General features: G+C 42.9%; 1 protein-coding gene across 1 annotated transcript in view; it reads right to left on the bottom strand.

Annotated features, from left to right (window-relative positions):
• Positions 1-25576, bottom strand: part of LOC145393862 (uncharacterized) — a 36190-nt gene extending 10614 nt beyond the window's left edge. Inside the window, exons 1-5 of the mRNA XM_080267917.1 lie at positions 25476-25576; positions 25121-25206; positions 23152-23685; positions 17325-17492; positions 11172-11291 (exon numbers count right to left, since the gene is read on the bottom strand). Of these exons, the coding sequence (XP_080124043.1) occupies positions 11172-11291; positions 17325-17492; positions 23152-23685; positions 25121-25201 (903 nt within the window). The 5' untranslated portion in view covers positions 25202-25206; positions 25476-25576. The remainder of the gene's footprint in view (positions 1-11171; positions 11292-17324; positions 17493-23151; positions 23686-25120; positions 25207-25475) is intronic.
• Positions 25577-26000: the final 424 nt, after the last annotated feature.

The following is a 26000-nucleotide window of genomic DNA, read 5'->3' as shown; positions in this document are numbered from 1 at the left end:
ACAGCAAAACTTCAACATACAAATACATAAACACAAGGCAACATTCCAATGCCAAAATCAATCGGCGTCGGAAAGTTGCCTTGTGTTTACGTATTTGTATGTTGAAGTTTTGCTGTGCAGTACTGTATTTATAAGTCATAACATTAAATAAACCCTCTAACCACTTAAAGTGAAAGATAAAAATGGTTGATCACTAGTGGAGAATGGAGAAAAAGTGAGCAGATGGAGGAAACACTTTAATGAATTGCTGAACATAGAGAATGGAAGTAATGCAAGTATAAGTGGCTGGGGAATGGCTGGGAGAAGGAGGGAGGTGAGAAGACAGGAAAAAATCAGTAGGACAGAAGTTGTGGAAGCAATGATTGAAAGTCAAATTGGGGAAAGCCCAAGGAATTGATGGAGTGTGTGGTGAAATGCTGCAGCATGGGGAAGAGATAGTAGTGGAATGGATATGGAAGACGTGCAGATTGGCCAGGGAGGAAGGTAGAGTCCCGGAGGATTGGAAGTCAGGTATAATTATTCCCTTGTACAAAGTAAAAGGGGAAAAAGAAGTTTGTGGTAATCATAGGGGCATTTGTCTTCTTAGTGTAATAGGAAAAGTGTATGGTAGGATACTTATTGACAGAGTTAGGGAAATAACAGAGGAATTAGTTGGAGAAGAACAGGGTGGCTTTAGGAAGGGAAGAGGTTGTGTAGATCAGATATTCATTCTTAGATCTTCAGTGGAAAAGTTTCTAGAGAAGGGAAAAAAGTTGTATGCGGCCTTTATGGATTTGGAGAAAGCATATGACAGGGTGGATACACAAGGATTGTGGAAAGTATTAAGAATATATGGAGTAGATGGGAAGTTGTTGAATGCTGTGAAGAGTATGTATGATGGTGCTAAGGCTGCAGTGCATGTGGATGGTGAACTGAGTGAATTTTTCTCTCTGAAGGTTGGGTTGAAACGGGGATGTGTCATGTCTCCATGGTTGTTCAGTCTGTACATGGATGGGATAATAAAAGAGGTACAGTTGGCCGCACTCCCGCGTTCCCTGAATTTCACCCATAGTCAGCGATGTGGCACCACTGTATTTGTTTGGATCTTTGGACACGTACCTTAGCAGTATGAAGTACTGGGACCACGCAATAGTGACCTGGCACAGAGAGTGAGAAACGGAATTTTCCTCTCAGCTTCATTGCATTGTCGAACCTATGTGTCAGTTAAATAGCAATAAGCATTAGGATATAACTGGACCCTGTATCGAGTATCTAGTTTGGTGAGGTGGAAGTGTGGCTCGTGGGGGAGGGGAGGGAATGGAGGGGGGTGGGTTGTACTTTCCTGTTTTTTGCTGAGTCGTAAGTTGGATCTCAATACTTTTCAGGAAACAAGCGAGACAACAGACATTCACATGGTTAGAGGCACACACACACACAGCATGCTTTCACCTTTGCATAGTGAGCTAAATAATATGTGTATTACTTGGCTCTCAATACAGCTATGAACACGACATAGTGATACGTAAAACACAGCAAACCTCAGTATGTTAAGTGTTAGGCTTATCATGTGATGTGGCATATGGCTGGTGCAGGGGAGGCGGAGGCTGATTCATGAGGCCACTTGGCTTGACCCGTCACCACAATTACACTATTTTAGTCAATAACAATGAAAATGACTTCTGAAAAACAGCTATTCCTGATGTTATTATATGGAATGTTAGACACGTTCATAAATAAAAACTTGTGTAGTTTTATAAGCACGTTAGTATGCCTACATCGTAGTTACACTGTGTGCATACCTAAAAGAATACCTTCATAGGTGATAGCATGGTACCAAAATGCTGCTCACTGTTATGTCTACCAGGAATACCATATATATGACTTATGTTGTGGCAGTATATTCATTTTGGTCGGCACCTTCTGTGCGCCACCTGAATTTTGTAATGAAACAGAGGGGTATGTTTACGTGGTTATTCTCCATTCTTAGTTGATTCCAATGTAGTGTTGTGGGACTCTTACATTTGTGGTGGTTTATTTGTTGGTTTCTTATATAACCAGAGTCATACGACAGTTGCTGGTGAACCTTCCTCCCAAAACCCTTTGCCAAGCTACCCAGAGTGGGAGAGCCCACCCCTCCCCTCCACCTCTAGCCATACCTCCTCCTCACCAAACTAGACACCTGATACAGGGTCCAGTTATATCCTAATGCTTATCGCTATTTAATTGACACATAGGTTCGACAATGCACAGACGCTGAGAGGAAAATTCCGTTACTCACTGTCTGTGCCAGGTCACTATTGCTAGGTCCCAGCACTTCATACTGCTAAGGTACGTGTCCAAAGATCCAAACAAATACAGTGGTGCCACATCGCTGACTTTGGGTGAAGTTCAGGAAACACGGGAGTGCAGCCAACTGTACAAGGTAGGGCAGCGGATGTTGGAGTGGCCTTACTGAGAGAGGGTAGTGTTTGGAAACTCCCTGTACTGTTGTTTGCAGATGATACTATGTTGTTAAGTGAAGACGAAGGGGAGCTGCAAGGCTTGGTGAACGAGTTTGGGAGAGTGTGTAAGAAACGGAATCTAAAGGTGAATGTAGGGAAGAGTAAAGTGATGGTCTTTGAGATAGGTGAAGTCAGTGAATGTACAGTGAGGCTGGATGGTAAGGAAATGGAAAATGTGAGTGTGTTTAAGTACTTGGGGAGTGTGATGAGTAAGGATGGAAGCATGGAGGGTGAAGTGCTTGAGAGAGTACAAGGAAGAAAGACTGCTGGTTCCTTGAAAGCAGTGATAAGAAACAGGGAAGTGAGCATGGAAGTGAAGCTTAGATGTTGTTGGAAGGACACAAGTCAAGAGTGAGAGCTGTGGAAATGAGTTATTTAACGCGCCGCGTCCCGCTGACATACATATACGTCCACATGTTTTGCGAGAATATGATGCTCAGTATAATGGTAAGGCCTGTAAGTATGTGATAAGAATTATATAAAGTTGAAACAGGTGTAATGTTAGTGGGAAAGTACTGTATTATATAAGTTGAAAAATAGTGTAAGTTGAAACAAGTTAAGTCACGAGTTCACTCACTGTGTACAGTGCTCGTCAGAAGTATTCAGCGTTGTCCGCCGGGCGCGCAATACTTATGGCCCAAAAAGAATCACCCATTTTTAGGGGTAAGAATTGAGCCACAAGTTTGAGCTCCGAGCATGACGTCACGGTAGCCTGGGGCCTTCTGACGCGCTGGTTGGTTCCTGCCTCAGTCGCCCACGGGCTGCCTGAGAGAGAGGACCTCCGCCGAGTGTCCCTCTCAAATTGCGCCATTTTTTACCGAGTGTCCCGCAGTGTTTTGGCCTTCAAAACTTTGTTATGGCACCTACCCGTGAACTATCGAGTGAAATCATATCCCAGATCATTGCTCTAAAGGAGGCAGGCCACCAGACAAAGGAAATTAGTGAATTGGTTGGTGTGGCACGATCGACAGTGCGTCGTTGGTGTGCGCGGTTTCGGGAGGAAAACAGTGGTGAAGTTCCCACAAAGAAACCGAGGTCTGGTAGGCCTAGGAAAACTTCCCCAAGGTCTGTTAATGTTTTAAAACGTGCAGTGGAGTTTAATCCTCGTGTGAGTGCAAGGAAAATTAAGGAGAGCAACCCAGAAGTGTTTGGTGAGGTGTCAGTGAGAACAGTGTCTCGTAGGGTGCATGAGCTTGGTTACACAAGTCACAGGCCTGTGAAAAAGCCTCTTCTCTCTAGCAGCCAGAGAATTCGTAGGCTTGCCTTTGCTAATAAATATCTAAATTGGGGTGAGGAGCAATGGTTGTCAGAGTTGTGGTCTGATGAGGCAACGTTTAGTGTTACCTGTAACAGAGGAGCATGCAAAGGTAGTGACCCACTTGACCCACGGTATGTAGAAAGCACAGTTAAACATCCTGATTCACTCATAGTATGGGGTTGTTTTTCAGGGAAGGGTTTGGGGAAGCTTGTTGTACTTCCCAAGAACCTCAGAGTGAATCAGGATGTTTACCTGGAGCTTCTGTGTGATCATTTACCAGACTCCTTCGAGCTAACAGGTGCACGAGTGTTTCAGCAGGACGGTGCACCTGCTCACAAGGCCAAATCGGTCACCAATTGGCTTCGTGACTGCGAGGTATCATTCATGACAGACTGGCCAGGAAATAGCCCAGACCTCAACCCGATTGAAAACTTCTGGTACCTCGTAAAGAAGAGTCTCCAAGGGAAGGACGTGAGCTCTCTGCCTAAGCTGGAAGCCGCCATTCGTGACTCCTGGGACAAAATACCGCTCCAGCACCTCAGGAGCCTCGCCCTTTCACTTCCAAGACGTCTCAGGTCCGTGAAGAAACGTAAAGGCTACCCTACGAAGCACTAAAGGTAAATAAAATGCATTATTTATATGTTTTTTCAATGTTGAAAGGTTTGTTTCTCAGGAGGGACGCAGGGCGCTCCATACTTCTGACGAGCACTGTAAATATGCCATAATATGACGCTCGGTAGAATAGTAAGGTCCGTAAATATGTGACAGCAATTATATAAAGTGGAAACGTGTAATGTAAGTGGAGAAGTATTATATAAGATGAAAAATAGAGTGTAAGCTGAAACAAGAGTCATAGCGACTTCACCCTCTATGTAATTATGCGCTAATATTATGCTAAATATTATCATAAGGCCTGTAAATATGTGAAAACAGTTCTCTAAAGTGGAAAAGGGTATAATGTTTTTGAAAAAGTATTATGTAAGTTGAAAAAAGAGAATGCGAGTTGAAACAACAGTCACAGTGAGTTCACTCACTACATAAATATTCGCTAACATTACGCTAAATATTATCGTAAGGCCTATAAATATGTGAAAACAGTTCTCTAAAGTGGAAAAGGGTATAATGTTATTGAAGAAGTATTATGTAAGTTGAAAGAATGAAATGTATGATGAAACAACAATGTTGGCGAATGATCGGTGAACAATTTGGGTGATTTCGCTAGATTCGCCCAATGGAACAATGCTTATTTCACTCCTGTTTTTGTATAAAAACCAGTTTACTCTTGTACTACATGTTTTTTTGTTTGTAATAAATAAATATCTACCTATTGTAAATGGTTTCCCAGACTAACAATACCACAGAAAACGTGAGAACCGCAGAGCACCTCCATAGCACACGGTACCAGGTGTAACGAAGGTATACCTGTTTAGGCCACTTCTAGACCCCGGTGACCACTTTCTTTGTGATGAGCCATTGTTTCTCACCAAAAGCGGAGGTTTGAGCCAAAAATTTTTATCCAAAAATGGTCGGGATTGGGGGGAGTCAGTGGTGGAAAAGTGGACGGGATGGGTCGGGTTTTAATGGAGCCTGTGGAGTCACATGGAGAGACAGGCTGACAAATGAGGATATAAAGGAGCATTGTGGTGTGGATGTGGATGTGATGGGAAGCTTTAGGAGGAACACACTGTGGTGGTTTGGCCATGTGGAGAGGATGGAGGGTGAGAGACTGACGAAGAGAGTGTATGTGAGTGAGGTGGAGGGGAGGAGAGGGAGGGGGAGGCCGAGGATGAGATGGAGGGATGGAGTGGAGAGGTATATGAGAGGGGGGTGTGAGTTGGGAGCAGGGCAGTGAAATGGCGGAGGAGGCAATTTGACTGTGGCCACCCAGTACGGGATTATGGCATCTGGCAATAGATAGATAGATATATATATATATATATATATATATATATATATATATATATATATATATATATATATATTTATAATACAAAAATCCACATCCAGTGATCTGTATTGTTTACATTTGATCAGATATGAGCATTCACAAGTGAAGAAGCCCTTCTTTGTACTACGAGTAAATGTATACCGGTGCGCACACAAGCACGCATGCACACAGACACACACACACACACTTTTAAGCATTCCAACTGTTCAGTCAACTTATATATGCTGTAAAACCTCACTATAACGTACTAATTGGGGCCCAAGCCATTCAGAGAAAAGCAAAATTCCAATAAAAGCGACATCTGGACTTCCCCCTACTAACCTGGACTTTTTCCGATATATCAGACAATAGTCCAGATCACGCCAAAAGTTTTTAAACTGTTTTCACTACCACTGCAGTACTGTACTGTATTATACATTCACTACAATAATCAAATGGTATAATACAGTACCCTCGCATCCAGCACAGTAATATTGTCATGCATGGGTCACGTGTTGGACCAAAAACGTGTTGGACTAACAATAGAGCTTATGGGGAAAAATGAATTATGTCAGCAACCCTCGGAAAAGTCACCCTAAATACCTACCACATACCTATACATATATTGGTACTATTGTAATTATAATAAATGGTACTGTGCTATGAATGATAACTAACCTTTTAGGATAGTGTTGGTGGGCTTGCTGGGAATGGAAGGTGGTATCCAAGGCTGTAGTTAGTCCTACTGGGTCCCCGGAGGATGGCTGCTGGCGTCACTAGCGGGTAATGGCTGTTGCTCCTCCTCAACCTCCCTCATAAATCCTTCGAAATCACACTCAGAATCACTATCTTCGTCCACAGCCATGGAAGGTCCTGCTTCTGCCTGTCCTAGCCCTGTAATCCTCGGCAAAGTGCATGCTTCTCACACTGTTGCCAGAGCCCCGTCTCGTGACTGTGGAAAGTGATCACTGTCGCTGACTCAGTAGAGAATAAGGAGAAGCACTTTGTTTATAAACTGGTACGCACGCCGATGAGAAGGGTTTCAAAACGATTGATATTTATTCTAAAATATTAATATGTATTGAGTGTCAGGCTAAATGTTCAATGCTGTAGTACGATACATTCTCTGTCGAGTCGCCTGGGTTTTGGTCACACTGTTTTCAACGTTGTATGCTCGGCAGGAATCCATCCAGATGGGTTCCAAATGCCCATGGTATCGTCGGCAATTTTACCACGTTACCGTTCCAATTTACCATCGTATCCTCGGCAAACCTCGTATGAAGTGCTGTGTGATAGCCTTCGGCTGCCAGGATCTTGTCTTAAGTTTTTTATTATGATCACGTTGGCTTCATTCATGTCGTAGGCCTTGGCAATGTCAACTTTCCTCTCCCCTTCCTTCTTCCTCTTGATGCTTTCTAGCTTGGTGGCCTGAGGGAGGTGCCGACGCTTCTTGGGGTTCTCAGAAGGCTTCCTAGGTATCGTAAGCAGGGTAAAATGCAGTAACAAGGGCAGAAAATGCAGCAAGAAAAAAGCATCTTCCAATGCAATTATGCGACTGAGTGGCTCTGTGGCGGGAGAAATGTAAACAAAACATCACGTGACACCAGAAGCGTTTTTAATTGGGCGGCATCACGATCACGTCACGATAACGGACGGGGAAGGCTACTTGATCGGAAGTTTTTCATTGGCTATCATCATCATGGGAATGTCCAGTATGACCGTGTTGGACCGGGGGTGATTGTGCTAGAGTGAACTCTGTGGATTTCGCCCACTTCTCGGAGCTCTGTGCGTGTAATGCTAACACAGTCGTGTTGCAGTAATTAAATCGTATTAAATAATACTAATTAATTGCTCTCCGTGCTGGACCCAAATCGTGCTGGACTAACGCTTGTTGGACGCGAGGGTATTGTATATACGAGGTGCTACCCAAAAGTTTCAGTAATTTGAACACAGGGAGCCAACTGTTTTCAGTTTTGCCTTTTGCTGCTAGAAAGAGTCAGTAGCACCCCTTGTGCATCAGTGTGGCCCCAGCCATGTCTGGAAGCAGACATTTTGTTGCGCTACGCTTACTATTGTAACATGGTGTGTAGGTGGTTTGCGGTTTTGCAATGGCAGACCTCACGGAACAAAGATCCTGCATCAAGTTCTGCTTCAAGATCAACAAAACGGCTGCAGAAACTCACCAGTTGCTTCAGCAAGCCTCTGGTGACAATGCCATGTCCCAAAGCAGAACAATTTTCTGGTACAAGCGGTTCAAGGAAGGACGAATGTCTGTTGAAGACGATGACTATTCTAAACGACCTCAACGGCAACACCACCAGAAAACGTCGGAAATGTTCGTCAGACTATCCTTGCAGATCGTAGATGAGCTATCCAAGATGTTTGTGATATTGTTGGACTGTTGTACGGGAACATGCAACGCATTTTGTCGGACATGTTGGGCTTAAGACACATCGCTGCAAAATTTGTGCTAAGACTGCTGAGTGACGAGCAGAAGGCACATCGCATTGCAGTTTGTAGGGACCTCAAGAATCAGGTCAGAGATGATGCCACCTTCCTCTCCAAGGTCAAAACTGGTGATGAATCATGGGTTTGTGATTATGACCCGGAGACAAAGCAGCAGTCATCGCAATGGAAGTCTCTCAATTCACCAAGGCCAAAAAAAGCACGTCAAGTTCACAGCAATGTTAAGTCAATGTTTATCATTTTCTCTGATATCCAGGGGAGTGTTCACAAGGAATTCGTCCCACCCGGTCAATCTGTCAGCAGAAAGTTTTACTGTGAAGTTCGCAGCGTCTGAGGGAGAACATCCACCGCAAATGTCCAGAACAGTGGAGGAACAAGGACTGGGTCCTACATCATGACAACACCCCCACTCACACATCAGTTGTTGTCTAGCAGTTCCTGGCTTCCACTAAAACAGCAGTCATTCCCCACCCACCCTATTCACCTGGTCTTGCCCCCTGTGACTTTTTCATGTTTCCCAAGCTGAAATTTACGATTGAAAAGGGTGTCGATCTGACTCGATTGAGGAGATCCAGACAGAATCGCAGGAGGTGCTCAAGACCATCACGCCTGAAGCCTTTCGGGGGATGCATGGACTTGTGGGAAAAACGCTGGGACCACTGTACACATGCCCAAGGGGACTACTTCAAAGGTGACAGTGAGAAGTAGGAGGTAAGGAAACCTATTTTCCTACAATATTCAAATTACTGGAACTTTGGGTAGCACCTCGTATAATATTACCGTACTGTACACTGAAAAACATGTCTTTTATTTACCTTACTATGGTGAACACAGCTGAAGTGGTCAGGCAGTCCGGACTGCTTCTGGCTTTACCAGACTTTTTCGCTATATAAATATTTAGTTTGGTATCTCCTCCATTCCAATAAAAGCGAATTCCGGTCTACTGAAGTCCGTTATATTGAGGTTTTGCTGTATATATAATGTTTTAAGTATTCTAACTGTCCAGTCAGTTAATATTACCCTCATCCTTAATATCTGTTAAGTGTTCAGGTTATTGCTACTAACATCATCATGATCATCCAGACCTCCTTTCCCACCCTAGGGCAGGGTGAGGAGTAGCAACGTCCATACAGCCTAAGTTTGCCCAATTCAATGGGTCACGCATCCATTTACTCATCATTCACGCCCATGGAATCCTGGCTTCATCAGAAAGGCCCCCCAAATTTCACCACGTTCTGTAGCTTCACATATACTTATCTAATACCATCATACTAATAATACCTCATGGCTGGCTGGTAAAACAAAACTCTAGCAATAGCAAAAAAATAAATAAATAAAAATTTAAGTGGGTCAGGCCACAGAATGAAAGGGTTGAGAGTTAAGAGATGACAAGTCTGATCATAATGAACTACAGATATCTGATGCAAATATGTATCATACACAAGATTACACTCTTGGGCAAAAAGTACTGTACTGTACAGTCATCCACTGAAGTCATGTCATCAATCCTGGCCCACAGTCCACCTGTGCAAGTCCAATCTGCTTCCAAGAGATTAGGTGTGCTAAGTCGACTCCATGCCTTCTTTACCCTTGCAGTGGTTGGACTTTATACACAAGTTTTATTTGCCCCTGTGTACAGTACAATTCTCATGCGTAGGGAGGATCCCCACATACAGCTTTTCTCAACAAGGTCGAGTCAAAGGCTTTTCATTTTGTTAACTCTCCTCCTCTTACTAGCTCCCTTCAACCTCTGTCTCCTTGCCGCACTGTTGTATCTTTATCACTTTTCTATCGTTACTTCAACGGTAACTGCTCCTCTGAACTGTCTGCCTGCATCCCTCCACCATTGCAGTGGGCACGTTGCACCTCTCTAGCAACACTGTCATCCTTTTTCTGTCCAGCTCTCTAATGCAAGAGTTAACTGTTACTCCCACTCCTTCATGTATGCAACAGGTTAACTCTGGAAGAGTTAACTGTTACTCCCACTTCTTCATGTATGCAACAAGTCAACTCTGGAACTGTCTTCCTGTGCATTTATTTCCTACTGCCTATGACACCCAGTCTTTCACATGCAATGTGTTCAGGCATCTCAAAATGAACAGATCTTGAGTTCTGGCATATCAAAATGAACAGATCTGCAATTTGGCTCTGTTATCTTGTTACTGTTTCTTTCTTAAAGAGTACAATCTTGCAGGCTTCTCACCTTTGGTTCCTTCACCCTTTCATTAAAAAAAAAAAAAAAACTTACACTGTTACTCTCAACTGTCTCAAATTACTGTCTTACATGAAAGCTGGGACAGATAACACAACTGATGTGGATAACTGTACTGATACAGAAATATGGACTTTCACCATCAATTTTAATTCAGATCTGAAGTGTACTGTACCTGTTCTGTACTTTCAAGCATCACACACCAACATTCCCGTCATCCATTTTTTTCCTCCCTCTCCACTCTGATACCCCTGAACTGTGTTTTTCAGTTCAATTAAGCTACAACTGGAAAATATTATACAACTGTAGTTCTAGCACTGAAGGTGTTAACTTATTCTATACGGTAACCCTTCCTGTGCGAGAGGTCTCTCCTAAACTGAATAAAATAATCTGGTGGTGGTGGTGGTGGTGGGGGGGAACCATCATAATGGTGGCATGGTGGTAACATTTCAATACATGAGCTACATGTGCCCTGCATCTAAGGTGTGAAACCCATGCCGTGGTAAACATTTGAAGTGGGTGCTGGTAGTTTACTCTTTCATATTCTTATGTATATGTTTACACCCTCTTGGTTCTACCAATGACAAATACAGACTTGGACAATCAAACTGCCATTATAACACCTTTCAAATACAACACTCTCCCTATAGACACCCCTTTCTCATTCATACTTCATCTGCATGGGGAACGGTTAATTCTAGCTATCACTCTCCCTTTGAGGAAAAGGTGGTAATGCAACAGACCACATATGGACTGTTATAGTTACACTGTAGTGGACAGGTTGAGGTTACCCACTACTAAAGGTGCAAGACCACATGGTAAACTTACATGTGCAGGCACACCAGAATGAGAATCAACACCATCTGCTCCTGCTAAGGTTGACTGCAGCATGTTTGAGAAGTTCACTCCAAGGTCATCTGCTATTACTGCTTCCTCATTAGTCTCGACCTGGAAAAATGATATTACTATACATGATCTATCTATCTATCTATTGTGTCATAAAAAAGTACGGTACCACACCATTAATTATGAAAACTCTGGCTAAATGGTCACTCTGGATATATTTCAGTACACTATTTACTTAATTGTTGTTCAGATACTTGGTGGGGTATGGGTCTACAGGCACCAGTTGGGGTGAGTAGGTGGAGTATGGGTCTACGGGCACCAGTTGGGGTGAGTAGGTGGAGTATGGGTCTACGGGCACCAGTTGGGGTGAGTAGGTGGGATATGGGTCTACAGGCACCAGTTGGGGTGAGTAGATGGGGTATGGGTCTACGGGCACCAGTTGGGGTGAGTAGGTGGGGTATGGGTCTACAGGCACCAGGTGGGGTGAGTAGGTGGGGTATGGGTCTACGGGCACCAGTTGGGGTGAGTCCTGTGTTACATGAAGGTTCAGATCCTCAATATGTAGCCAGAGGTTTCTGATCATGTAATGATACCACTTGGGTTGTAGGCTGGTCACCTAATTAAAAGCTCAGGAATAAGGTGGCCTAGTTTCAAGCTTCTCCACTGCACAAGGGCTACTATGGGAAATTGGGAATGGATGTTAAGACAGTATGGGTAATCTGTTCAACAATGTGTTCACACCACAGGCTGTTGTAAATTAGTAGGAACTGTGTACTGTACTTGAGGGAAATACATCATAAACTCTGGATGAATGAAAATGTTTCAATGGAGTGGAAGAGGGATGTAACTGTGACCTCATACAAAAGTGAGCGTGAGTGAATTGATTGCAAAATTTACTGTGGACTAACACTCCTGGGTGATGCAGGATATATGTACTAAGGTAACAGAGAGGCAGTAAAGATGATATCAAAATGGTTTGGTGAGTGATGAACATGGTGGTTTAAGAAAGCTTGACAGTGTAGAAAGCATTAATGAATCTGCAGGGGGAGGGGGGGGGAGGCATATGACAAGAATAATTAAGGAAGGCATCATGTACAGTCAATAGCAAAAGTTTGTTCCCATCAGGCAGCACAGTATGTGCCCGCTGGTCTAGAAACATTGTATGGGAGAGAACTGACTGGCATAGATTAAATGCCTAATATTTAAGATACTGTTTGTGGTTTGAGAGAAATAAAAAATAAAATGAAGACGTTACTGTGCGGCGTGTTGGATAATGTTACTCAGATATTTATGGAAACTGCTGAATAGCTACTGTGTTTTCATTTAGATGAAGCATGTTTAAGGGTAGACAGATGTCTGAAAAAGTGGATCAGTATTGCTGTTAGAGTGAAATATGGATGTATGAAGTTTAGTTCCTTTGCATCTTTGTGTTTACAATATGAATTCATCGTCATCATCATCTAACCCAGTGTTGCCCCATGAGCCTGGGGCTAGGCAAGTTGGTCCAGATATAGATAAGAGTGACCAGCCTCACCCATCCCTGAGTGGCATTACATGAGCAATAAACCTCAACCATGCCATGGATATAAACCTGTACAGGCTCAATCCAGTTGGAGTGTTAATTACCCACTAAACCACCAGGCGCCATAATCTGATTATATGATTACCATCCAGTGTAGTAAATGGTATGCTGGTGTACAGGAAACCATTGGGTTTGTCACTCAGTGTAGAGTCACCTGTAGACAGAAGGAAGAGGACAGAATGAAGGAGAGAAAGACAGAAGAGGAAGGAAGGGAATAAGGGAGGGAGGGAGGAAAGGACAGTGACCCGAGAGCAGCACTACATCGAGTGATTGGATGGTGAGCGCCCCCACCTACCACCTTCCTAATACATAATCTTTCCTGACACAAGTCCTTCAGCTGCTCTCCAATATCCTTCTCCTCTGGTACTCCATAATTAATCATTACATCATTTACAGGACCAGTGTCAACTCTCAAGTTCATGTTTCCCAATACAAACATTTTATATCTCGTCGGCATCTGATATATCACACCGGCCAACTGGTCCCAGGACTTGGTCTTTTTCTACCTTACTTCTTACCACTGCAGGGTGCACATGCAACAATCACAGCAACTTTCACTGTCACAAACTGAAACTTGACACACACACACCTTGACCTAACATTTTTGAGCTTTCATTCCGATTCTACCTTTGTGGTAGGTGAGGGTGCCCATCATCTGCTCACTCAATGTGGTGCTGCCTTATGGTCTCTACACTGAGTGACAAGCCAAATGGTTTCCTGTAACCCAGGAAACCATTTACTATGCTGGGTGGTAACCATATAACCAAATTATGGCACCTGGTGGTTTAGTGGGTAATCAAGGCTCTCCAATCAGATTACACCTGTGGAACAGAAGAAGAAGGCATATGGTGCATGGTTGGCGAGTAGAGATAGGGGAGAAGATGAGAGAGAGAAGAGAGAGGTATATGTGAGCAGGAGAAGGGAGGTTAAGAGACTGGTGAAGGAGAGTAAGAAGAAAGTGGATGAAGAGTTTGGGAGGAATCTGAGTGTGAAATGGAGGGAGAGTAAGAAATTGTTTTGGAAGGAGGTAAAGAAAGTAAGGCAGTGTGAAAGGGGAAATAGTAGGGGAGTGAAAGATAGGAATAATAGATTGTTGGTGGAGAAGAGAGAGAAATTGAGGAGATGGAAGGAGCACTTTGAGGATTTGTTAAATGTTGATTGCAGAGAATGAAAGGGAGGCGGAGGAAAGGTTTAGGAAGTGGAGAGATGGTATGGGGCAAAAGGGTTTAAGGGTAAATGCAGATAAAACAAAAGGTATGATATCTAGGGTTGGTGGTGGTACTGTCAAAGACGAGGGAGAGTGGCCATGTGCAGTTTGCCACAAGGGCGTGGGAAGTAATTCCATCTTGTGCGGTGTGTGTGATAAATGGGTGCATAAGAGATGTAGTGGTATCAGAGGTAGACTGCGAGATAATGCTGATTTTATGTGTACGGCGTGCCGGGGTGAGCAGGTGGAGATCGTCAGACGTGAAAGAATTGAACTTGCTGGTGAATCTCTTGAGTGTGTGGAAGAGTTTTGTTATTTAGGAGACATGTTGTGTGCTGGAGGTGGGGCTGGAGCTAGCTCTGTGGCTAGGGTGAGAAGTGGTTGGATGAAGTTCAGGGAGCTCTTGCCTCTCCTGACATTGAGGGGGCTCTCCCTACGTGCTAAGGGGTCTTTGTATGCAGCGTGTGTTAGGAGTGTAATGCTGTATGGCAGTGAGACCTGGGCAGTGAAGGAGGAAGACATTCGCCGGCTCAGACGTACAGAAATGACAATGATTAGGTGGATGTGCAGCGCGTCCCTGCGTCCAAGGCCTGGAGGGGCTGGGTTTACAATGGAAGAGTTGAGAGGTAGGATGGGACTGGAGTGTATTGGTGTTGTGATGAGGAGAGGTAGATTGAGGTGGTTTGGACATGTGGAGAGGATGGGGGATGATAGTTGGGTGAGGAAGGTGAGAAGTGTTAATATTGGGGGTGGGGTTATGAGGGGTAGACCGAGAAAGACATGGGACGAGGTCATTAAGTGTGACCTTAGGGTTAAGGGACTGAACAGGGAGGCTGCAATGGATCGTGCAGCATGGAGAGCCGCCATTAGGTGACCAAGGCCGACACATGCAAGCATGTTGGAGCCTTTAAAAACGAAAACGAAACGAAAACGAAAACGAGAGAGTGAGAGCAGTGTGAGTATAAGTGGTTGGGGAATGGCTGGGAGAAGAAGAGATGAGAGGAGGAAGGAAGAGATCAGTAGGTCGGAAGTAGTGGAAGCAATGAAGAAGATTAAGCTGGGAAAGGCCCCAGGAATTGATGGAGTGTGTGGTGAAATGCTTAGGTATGGGGGTGAGATTGTTGTGGAGTGGATATGGAAGTTGTGTAGATTAGCTTGGGAAGAGGGAAGGGTTCCAGAGGATTGGAAATCAGGTATAATTGTTCCTCTGTACAAAGGAAAAGGGGAGAGAGAAGTATGTGGTAACCATAGGGGTATTTGCCTTCTTAGTGTGACTGGTAAAATATATGGTAGAATACTCATTGATAGGGTTAGGCATATGACAGAGGAGCTAGTTGGCGAAGAACAAGGGGGATTTAGGAAGGGAAAAGGGTGTGTAGATCAGATATTTGTTCTAAGATGTTTAGTGGAGAAATATCTAGAGAAGGGAAGGAAAGTGTATGCTGCCTTCATGGCCTTGGAGAAAGCTTATGACAGAATAGATAGGCAAGGTATGTGGAAGGTATTAAGAATATATGGAGTGGAGGGGAAATTGTTGAGTGCTGTGAAGAGTATGTACGAGGGAGCTAGGGCTACGGTGCGAGTGGATGGTGAGCTGAGTGAGTTCTTCGATCTCAATGTGGGACTGAAACAGGGGTGTGTGATGTCTCCATGGCTGTTTAATATATATATGGATGGGGTTGTAAAGGAGGTGCAAGGTAGGGCAGTGGATGTGGGGGTGGCCCTAATGAATGAGGGTGAGATTTGGAAGCTTCCGGTGTTGCTGTTTGCTGATGATACAGTATTGTTGAGTGAAGATGAATGGGAGTTGCAAGGTTTGGTGAATGAATTTGGGACAGTGTGTAGGAGGAGGAAGCTGAAAGTTAATATAAACAAAAGTAAAGTTATGGTGTTTGAGAGGAATGAAGTCACAGAGTGTGCAGTGAGGTTGGATGGTGAGGATATGGAGAATGTGAGTGCATTCAAGTACTTGGGTAGTGTGATGAGTAAGGATGGAACTTTGGGGGATGAAGTACGTGAAAGGGTACAGCAGGGAAGAAAGGTTGTTGGTACACTGAAAGCAGTGATGAGAAATAGGGAGGTGAGTATGGAAGTTAAGAAGTCACTGCATGATGGTATTGTGATCCCTACCCTGACGTATGGAAGCGAGGCGTGGACCTTGCAAGAGGGGAACAAGTCAAGAGTGAGATCAGTGGAAATGAGTTACTTGAGAGGAGCATGTGGAGTGACGTGGAGGGACAGGTTGACGAATGAAGAAGTGAAGGAACGTTGTGGGGTAGATGTGGATGTGGTTGAAAAGATTAGGAGAAATACACTGAGGTGGTTTGGACATGTGGAGAGAATGGAGAATGAAAGACTGACTAAGAGGGTGTATGTAGGTGAGGTGGAGGGAGGGAGAGGGAGGGGTAGACCGAGGATGAGGTGGAGGGATGGAGTTGAGAGGTATATGAGGGAGGGGGGGGTGAGTTGGGGGGAGGGGAGTCAAATGGTGGGTGACAGAGTGACTTGGAGGCGTTTTGTCTGCGGCCACCCTTTGCGGGATTAGGGCGTCGGGCTATAGATAGATAGGTTTACATCCAAGGGGTTGTTGGGGTTTATTGCTCACATAATGCCACTCAAAATCTTAAATGTCAGGACCAACTTGCCTAGCCCCGGGCTCCTATGCTCCTCATGGGGCAACACAGGATTAGATGATGGATGGATGGATAGCATTACCTTCAGCCATTCATCATCAACAGCAAAACTCCTTTACATCACCCAAGCATTCATACCTGACCTTACACATTTCATATCCTTACATCTTCATTTCACACAATACCATCACTGCATACCTAGCACTCATGAACAAATTCCCCATTTCCACCCTCTTGCATTCTTCACTTACACCTATTACATTTCACATGGCCATTCGAACCTGCCTGTTTTCCCTAGGCCTGGGGCAGATACAAAATCAAAGTAAATGATGACATGATTTCTGCTGAGGAATTTCCATACCCAGTTTGGCAATGACATTCATGTTTTCTATGGACTGGGAGCTAAACCATGTGCGAAAAGCAGCTATTTTCCAACAGTTACTAGAAACTGTTGTGAGAAATCTTTCATGTGTGCTAAGATCTGTAACAATGGCAGTGTTTCAGTTTGTATTATGACAGTTTCCTGCCAGAGTGATGACTGGCTCGTTACTAAGCCTGAAGCAATATTTCATCCTCAAAGTAGTACTTCCCAGGGTTGAAGGTCGCCAACCATCTACTATGTGCTAATAGTAATGAGCTTCATAAAATCATTTTTGTAACATATAAAAAAAAAATTAAAACTGATAACACAAAAACACAGATATGAGTCCTACCTTTCCCCCATCCCTCTTGTCTGAGTCATGTAGGTAGTGGTTTCCATCAAACGTTGCCGGTGCCGAGTGCATGGAGGGGTCATAGTTGTCTTTATATTCCAACTCCTGCTCCACTTTGATGTGTGGCAGTGGTGCTGACTCCTCCTCATCAACTGGCTCCCCCACATACTAAAGCAATGAAAACAACATAAGTAACCATGCAGTTTTCAAGTTATAGCTATGATACCCATTAACTATTCCTTTCAAATGCAAGTCAAAACACCAACACTGCACTGCATAATCTTCCTCCTCTTCAACAAGCAAAACTGTAAAACCTCATGATACATCATCATCTTATCCCTTCTAACCAAAACTATGGACAAAAAATAAAATAAAAATAAAAATAATAATTCCCCTTAGCTTCACCAAATCATCAAGCAATAGACAAAATCAATTTTTTAGTTCACAACCATGAAGAGTAATGTCAAGGCATTCATTTCTTTTTCTGTCACCATTAAAATTTTTTTATTCCACTCCACAGACAATTACAGCAAAATCCATAAAATTGCACCTGAAACACCTGTAAAGTAGAGAGTATACAGTAATTTCACCCACAGTTTGAGTCTGTTCACTCATTTAAAGATGGCCTGCCCACACATTTGTTGACATCAATACATTGGTGCCATCTGGTATAAAGTATAAGCATTAGCACCAGCTGGACATTTTGAGATATCAACACTAAAAGATTTTGTGTGCATTTCCTTGGATTTAGAAGAGGCTCAAATTAATCACCTCCACTAATAAAGATACAAGCCATTTGTCTTTCAACTCCATATAATGCTTACAACACTGATATTAATGGTAATCCCACTGTATCTCTTTATTACTGTATACTGTTAGTATTGTACAATGGTTTTAACAGGTACTTCTAGGTTTAAGGGCTGGTATCAATAAAAACTATTTCTCAGTCTTTTAGCAGATGGAGAATTTAGCACAGAACACCAAATACCTTTTTACCAATCTCAAACTCAATAGTTTGGTACTTATATCCATCATCATCATCATTTTAGGTAACCCCAAAGTTTAATGTTTACTGGCACCATGAGATATCAAGTATAAAACAGTGATATGCACTTTATTTTCTTCTTGTCCTACCAGAAGAAAACTTTCCCTTAACCATACTGGCCTCACTCATACCAGCCACACTAAGCATTTTCTCTGGGTGCATCACTGTACCTCAGCCCTGCTCCATCACCATCCCAGTTCATGCCACTGCTTCTCTCCTCACACCCCATCCTTTTTCTGTCCCCTCACATCTAACTTTTATGAGAAATCTGACTTACACCTTGCAACCAACACCACTACCTTTATACGGCTCCCATCTTTACGTAGGCTATGTAGGCCTATTTGTCCTATCACCAGCACATTTGTGGTCACTATGCAACTGTGTCAGCCATGGAACTGTGATAAGTATTGATAATTCAAGATTTCTGAGAGAAAGTAAAAATCCTGCCAAGACATATATGAGGAAGTTCAAAACCTTATTAGAGATGAAGTAAAACACCTGCCTAAATTTTTAAGAGGAAGTAAAACTCCTCCCTAGATTTTTAAGAGAAAGCAGAATCCTGCCAAGAAATACTAAAATCTGCACACTAGAACACAAAAGAAAGGATACCAAATCATCCATTAGAAAAAATTTCAGTCAAAGGACCACACAATACCGTGTTGTACTCGAGTACATTCTCTTTTACCTGACAGTTCTTTGATGCACACAGGGAGGCCAGGAATGGGTCTTTGTGTTATGTACCAATGTAGTGCATTAGACCTATTGCCATCATACAATTTTTAGATGCCAGGTAGTCCATCTGGCTGTAATCCTTGAGGTCTACTTTTATGGGGTGGTTGGGGTTTATTGTTCGCATAATGCTACTAAGTGGCGAGTAAGTGGTCCCTCGCCCTTGAATGTCTGGAATGAGTAACCTAGACCCAGGCTCCTACATTCCTGATGGAGCAATACTGGGATGGATGTTGATGTAGTACATACAAGTGAATGACAATCCTTCAACATGAAACTGAAATCATGAGCAACGCAACTTCACTCTGGGTAAATCAACTCCCTAGGTGTAGGTGTCTGACTATGGGCCAAGTGACCATATTCCAAGACCAGTCATACCGATGACTGCTTCACTCACGAAGGGATACAGCTTGTTATGTCTCTCTCTTGCAGTCTTCACTCACTTCATTCATTTATTTAATTTTTTGGCTTCTTCAGCTTCTTTACCTAACCATCTTATTCATATGTTCGCTCACCACATTATGGAGTCTTTAACATATACAGCTAACATGGTAAGGACCAAATAGTTCACTCACCTATACATAACTTATAACTATGGTTTACAAAACTTTCACACAAATTAAGGCATGTGGTGTCAAAACATAGTCTCCATTTTCCACTTTTGTTTTGATCAGTGCAAACTTATGCAGTTACCATATTCAAATTTAGAGACAATTAATTCTTTTGCCTGCATCAATTTGCAGACAGTTTAATTTAATGTGCAAAATGACTGCTGGAAACTATGCAATTGATTAACTTCTAGCCAATATACTGAAATATGGATGAAGAAAGTCAAAATCAGGAACATGGCATGACTGGCCATGATAATGTATTACAGGACTGGAATCAGACTGCTAGTTATTGTAACAATATATGGGTAAGGAAGGAACACTGTTATAATAAAGAATTAGCTACCACATAGCTATTTTGATCCAGGCTACATGTAACAGTGAACCTAGTAACTAAACTGTCCAGATGATACCAAATGCATTTCATATATGCAAGTTACTCAAAACAAAAGCAAGTATTAAGGTTAATACAAATCTATCTATCTATCTATTGCCAGACGCCTCAATCCTGTTTGGGGTGGCCACAAACAAATCGCCTCCAAGTCGCCCTATCCCCCGCCATTTCACTGCCCTGCTCCCAACTCACACCCCCCTCTCTCATATACCTCTCCACCCCATCCCTCCAGCTCATCCTCGGCCTCCCCTTCCCTCTTCCCCCCTCCACCTCACTCATATACACTCTCTTCGTCAGTCTTTCACCCTCCATTCTCTCCACATGGCCAAACCACCTCAGTGTGTTCCTCATAACGCTTTCTATCACATCCACATCCACACCACAACGCTCCTTTATATCCTCATTCGTCAGCCTGTCTCTCCATGTGACTCCACAGACTCCTCTTAAATAACTCATTTCCACTGCTCTCACTCTTGACTTGTGTCCTTCCAACAACGTCCAAGCTTCACTTCCATACGTTAGAGCTGGAATCACAATACTGTCATGTAGTAACTTTTTCACTTCCATGCTCACTTCCCTGTTTCTTATCACTGCTTTCAAAGAACCAGCAACCTTTCTTCCCTGATGTACCCTTTCAAGCACCCTCCAAACCTCCATCCTTACTCATCACACTACCCAAGTACTTAAACGTACTCACATTTTCCAATTCCTCACCATCCAACCTCGCTGTACATTCACTGACTTCACCTCTCTCAAAGACCATCACTTTACTCTTCCCTACGTTCACCTTTAGATTCCGTTTCTTACACACTCTCCCAAACTCATCCACCAAGCCTTGCAGCTCCCCTTCGTCTTCACTCAACAACACAGTATCATCTGCAAACAACAGTACAGGGAGTTTCCAAACATTATCCTCTCTCACCAGGGCCACTCCAACATCCACTACCCTACCTTGTACCTCTTTTATTACCCCATCCATGTACAGATTGAACAACCATGGAGACATGACACCCTGTTTCAACCCAACTTTCAAAGAGAAAAATTCACTTAGTTCACCATCCACACGCACTGCAGCCTTCGCACCATCGTACATACTCTTCACAGCATTCAACAACTTCCCATCTACCTCATATATTCTTAACACTTTCCACAATCCTTGTCTATCCACCCTGTCATATGCTTTCTCCAATTCCATGAAAGCTGCATACAACTTCTTTCCCTTCTCTAGAAACTTTTCCACTAAAGATCTAAGAATGAATGTCTGATCTACACAACCTCTTCCCTTCCTAAAGCCTCCTTGTTCTTCTCCAACTAATTTCTCTGTTCTTTCTCTAACTCTGTCAATAAGTATCCTACCATACACTTTTCCTATTATACTAAGACAAATGCCCCTATGATTACCACACACTTCTTTTTCCCCTTTTCCTTTGTACAAGGGAATAATTATACCTGACTTCCAATCCTCCGGGACTCTACTTTCCTCCCAGGCCAATCTGCACATCTTCCACATCCATTCTGCTACTATCTCTCCCCCATGCTTCAGCATTTCACCACACACTCTATCAATTCCTGGGGCTTTCCCCGATTTATCTTTCTTCATTCCTTCCACAACTTCTATCCTACTGATTTCTTCCTGTCTTCTCACCTCCCTCCTTCTCCCAGCCATTCCCCAGCCACTTATACTCGCATTACTTCCATCCTCTATGTTCAACAATTCCTTAAAGTGTTCTCTCCATCTGCTCACTTTTCCCCTTCTCCACTAGTAATCTACCATTTTTATCTTTCACTCCCCTGCTAATTTCACTTCCACCCTGTCTAACTCTTTTCACCTCTTTCCAGAACATTTTCTTACAGTCCCTCCACTTTACACTCAAATTCCTTCCAAATTCCTCATCCACTCTCTTCTTACTCTCTCTTACTAATCTTTTCACCTCTCTCTTTCTTTCTACATATAACTCTCTCTTCCGCCTCTCAACTTCTTCCACGCCCCTATTTCTCATCCATTCATTGTATGCTTTCTTCTTTTGTGCCACAGTCTCTCTGACCTCTTCATTCCACCACTGTTCCCTGCACCCCCCTCCATCTTCTCCTCCTTCCACACACCACATCACATGCTGCACATATTTCTTCTGTAAATATCCTACACACACCTTCCACATCTCCCATCTGCTCCAATTCATATTTGCCCAATCGTTCCTCCACTTCTCTCTTATACCCTGCCTTTTTCTCATCCTCTTGTAACCTTTCCACTCTCCTTGCAACTACTCCTTCTTCCCGTCCTTCCCTTCTTCTATTCCTCCATCTTACTTGAATCCTAATTCTGGCTACCACCAAGTAGTGGTCAGAAAGTCCACTCCCCCAACCTCTATAAGCTCTTGCATCCATTACACATCTTCGCATCCTTTCATCCACACACACATAATCAATCATTGCCTTCCTTTCATTCAGTTCACCACCCACCCTTCTCATCATTCGCCATGTATAGCTGTGGATCATTTTATGCCTGAAGAGGGTATTGGCTATCACCAACCCCCTCCCAGCACAAATGTCCACTAACGCACTCCCATTCTCATCTATCTCAGCAGGCACACTCCATTCACCAACTATTCCATCCACCTTCACATTCCCGACTTTACCATTCATATCACCGATCAAAAACACTCTCTCATTCCTTCCAAACTTTTCCAGTTAAGCAATTTTTTCCTGAGAAGCAAATGGTTGAATAATGTACGAGGTTAAGTTCCTACAAAGAGTTCAAAATTATAAAATGCATGAATGCCATATGTACAGTAGTGTTTGTGCTGAAATGCAAATACAGGACAACATTGTCTTACTTTATTACAATGACCTGAGATGAGTATCAATATTCAATAATAGGAAGCTCATGCTGAGAAGTTTAATGAGTGAGCAGGTCATGTATGACCAGTAATAAACTAAGATACTGTATTCAAAGTAGCCATCACCTGCTTTGGATGTAGCATGATAACAGAAACATAAAACTGTGGAAACCTAGGAGCACACAGCATAATCAATGCTCTCTGCTCAACTTACATCATCTTTTTCATGCTGAGGTTGTACCTGCTTATCTTGATCTTGTTGGGAGATTGAGTTTGTGTCATGAGGTCTATCCCCAGAGCTGGATTCTTCTTGTATTGTGTTTGAAGGATGGTCATGGGAGAGAGAACTACTGGCTCTCCTCTCCTCGGTTCTCCTCCTCTTGGGTGCTGGGCTCGGACGTTCCGAGTGCTGATCTGTATGTCGCTGCCGACTGCCCCCATGAGGCTTGCTATTTGGTTGGTATTTTGGGTCATCATCTGGCACTGCTAAGCCTTTTATCTTCAGACACTCAGCTGCCTTGATTAACGAGGACAGGTCATTTTGCCGGACATTGACCTCCCCGATGTACATATAGTCCAGTAAAAATTCAAGATCCTGACACAGGATGTCCTTTAACACAATAACTGGGTTTTTACATGGTGTGCGCTCAAATATTTCACTAAAATATTCACTACACGTGGACAGAACCAACTTGTGGACGGGATAAAATTTGCCATCACATGCCAGGGTCACATCAGTGTAGCTACCCTGAAAGAGTATAGGTATTTTTAGGAGAGCTGAGACAAAGGAAGAACCTTAACCTATGCCAAAAAATCCAAGCACTAAACCTAGCTATTATTGGCTGTACTTCACAATATGAGCAACATATACAGTAACTGTTTAAGAGGAAGGCTACATTGAACCAAATATATCAACTGAAGCACAAGGTCTTCTACATTCAAGCTTTAATGTTTAGAGGATGGAATGCCTCTTCTTTGCTGAATAAATATCACCTTGCATCAGCTACAATAAACTACCGGTACCTAGTTAAGATTAGTAATGTTATGAAATATTAAGACAAACAATAAACAGATATCTGTATGTTATATCATATGAAAGAGATACTGTCATAGTGCTGAACCTACACAAGAAAATAGCTTACACACCTGCCTACTGTACCTGTCTGTTATGGTGCTGAAATAAAAAAGAAATAGTCTGTTTACGTATTTATGTAAGGTTTTTTCTTGATCTCTGGGCCCTTCCTCTCCCCCATCCTTAAGTGGGAAAAGAGGTCTGGATGATGAAGATGATTATTTATATACTGTACTTGTCTCGCAGGTTCAAAGCTCCCTTTCAATAATTTCACAAGGGATGACCAAGACAGAGGACAGAGTAGCCTAAAGACTTTTTGGACTTCTTGTTATGACCATCCCCTATGGAAGAGTTCCTGGAAAGGGGTTAAGGCATTGACAAGACTGACGGAACATATGCAAAGTACAGTACAAGGTGGTCAATATATTGCACCATCCATCTTGTGTGTTGCAGGGCAGTTTAGTCAGCTGGTGGGAGAAGCTTGGACATTTTGGCTCCTTTGTAAACTTTTTATTAAACCATGCAGTTGACGGACATAAAAAAGCAAAGCATGAAATGGAATACGGGAGGCATAAGATGCAGGATAAACATCAGTAATGCTGTCTGAGCCATCACCACAGGACATGATAACTCAGGCTGGTGGCAAGCAGTATGCAAGAAATGGACCAACCTTCCTTGTCATATCAGTAGCATGATATACCCATACCCTAAAGTATAATCAATTGATATTTTAACTATGTGAGGAGGTGGTAGCGACCATCATCCACAAACATGATATAGTGTTACTTACTTCTTCCTTCTCCTTTATCATTATTTTTCTTTGTCTGCCCTCCTCTCTTCCTATTTCTCCCATCTTTCCTGTCACTTTTTATTACTCTTCTTTCCTTTTCAGGTGGCTTTACATTGAGTGACAAACCTAATAGTTTCATTTAAGACAGGAAACCATTTACAATACTGGGTGGTAACCACATAACCAACCCATTCATGTTCCTTAAGTGTCAGCAGGTGGGTTGGTGGAGGGTTAGTGCCCCTTCCCATGAAACAACTAACTCAAACAGCCACCCTTTACGGGATTTTGGCTCCTGGCTTTAGACAGAGATGAAATGCTTACCTTGGTTCTTAATCCACTGATTATTTGATAAAATATGCTCTGATGGTTGTTCCACTTGAGTGCTAATACCTCTGCTTCCATTTTTTCTGAAAACAAAATTAAATTATTTTAGGCTGTAATTACCTATTCCTGATTAAATGGCTGTGAGTGATTTTATTAACTTAATCTCTCATTTTTTTGCAGATTATACAACCAGATGAAAAAGAGCAGCAGCAGAGATGTGAGTAACCATTATTACAACAATCTGTACCGAAATTTTAGTAGTTCACACAACCCACAACCCAAGCGTCTGACCAGGTAACATTCACCTGTGATTATTTTACCTTTACAGACAGCTTCACACCTGTACTTTTACCCTCCCCTTAGTACTCTTACGTCGAAATTCAACATATTACTTTGGGAGGCGTGATAAAACCGGCGTAGGGTTGTGGTGGGTGTTAAAGTGACGCCCCTCTCTCTTTCACCCGCTCTAACCGCAAACAATTGTGGGAGAATCGCCATCTCACTTGCTCCTCTTCTGCCAAATTGTCACGTTCCAGCCTCAGTATTTTACATTTCAGTGCTCATAGCTTCATATATATAGTGAATCCTAATCACCGGCATGGATTTAGATGTGTATATCAGCTTAGGTGGGTAACTTACGGGGAAATTGATATATGCTTGGGGTCAGTCGCCTTCATCACAACACCTCGCACACCGCTGGGTTAAAAGTATTGAAAACTGACGCTATAAATTTCATGTCCTGCTTTTGAATAAATAATATATGTGCCACGAGATGAGGATCGATACTTATGATGAGTGTGATTATTTAGGTTATTGTTAATTTTTTTGTGCTCACAATAATACACATAACCTAGTATTCTCTGCCTGCGATGTCCCG

Source organism: Coenobita brevimanus, chromosome 25, assembly GCF_032717465.1.
Source record: "Coenobita brevimanus isolate Jiangsu-jjx chromosome 25, ASM3271746v2, whole genome shotgun sequence".
Taxonomy (NCBI): domain Eukaryota; kingdom Metazoa; phylum Arthropoda; class Malacostraca; order Decapoda; family Coenobitidae; genus Coenobita; species Coenobita brevimanus.
This window is presented reverse-complemented; position numbering and strand designations above follow the sequence as displayed.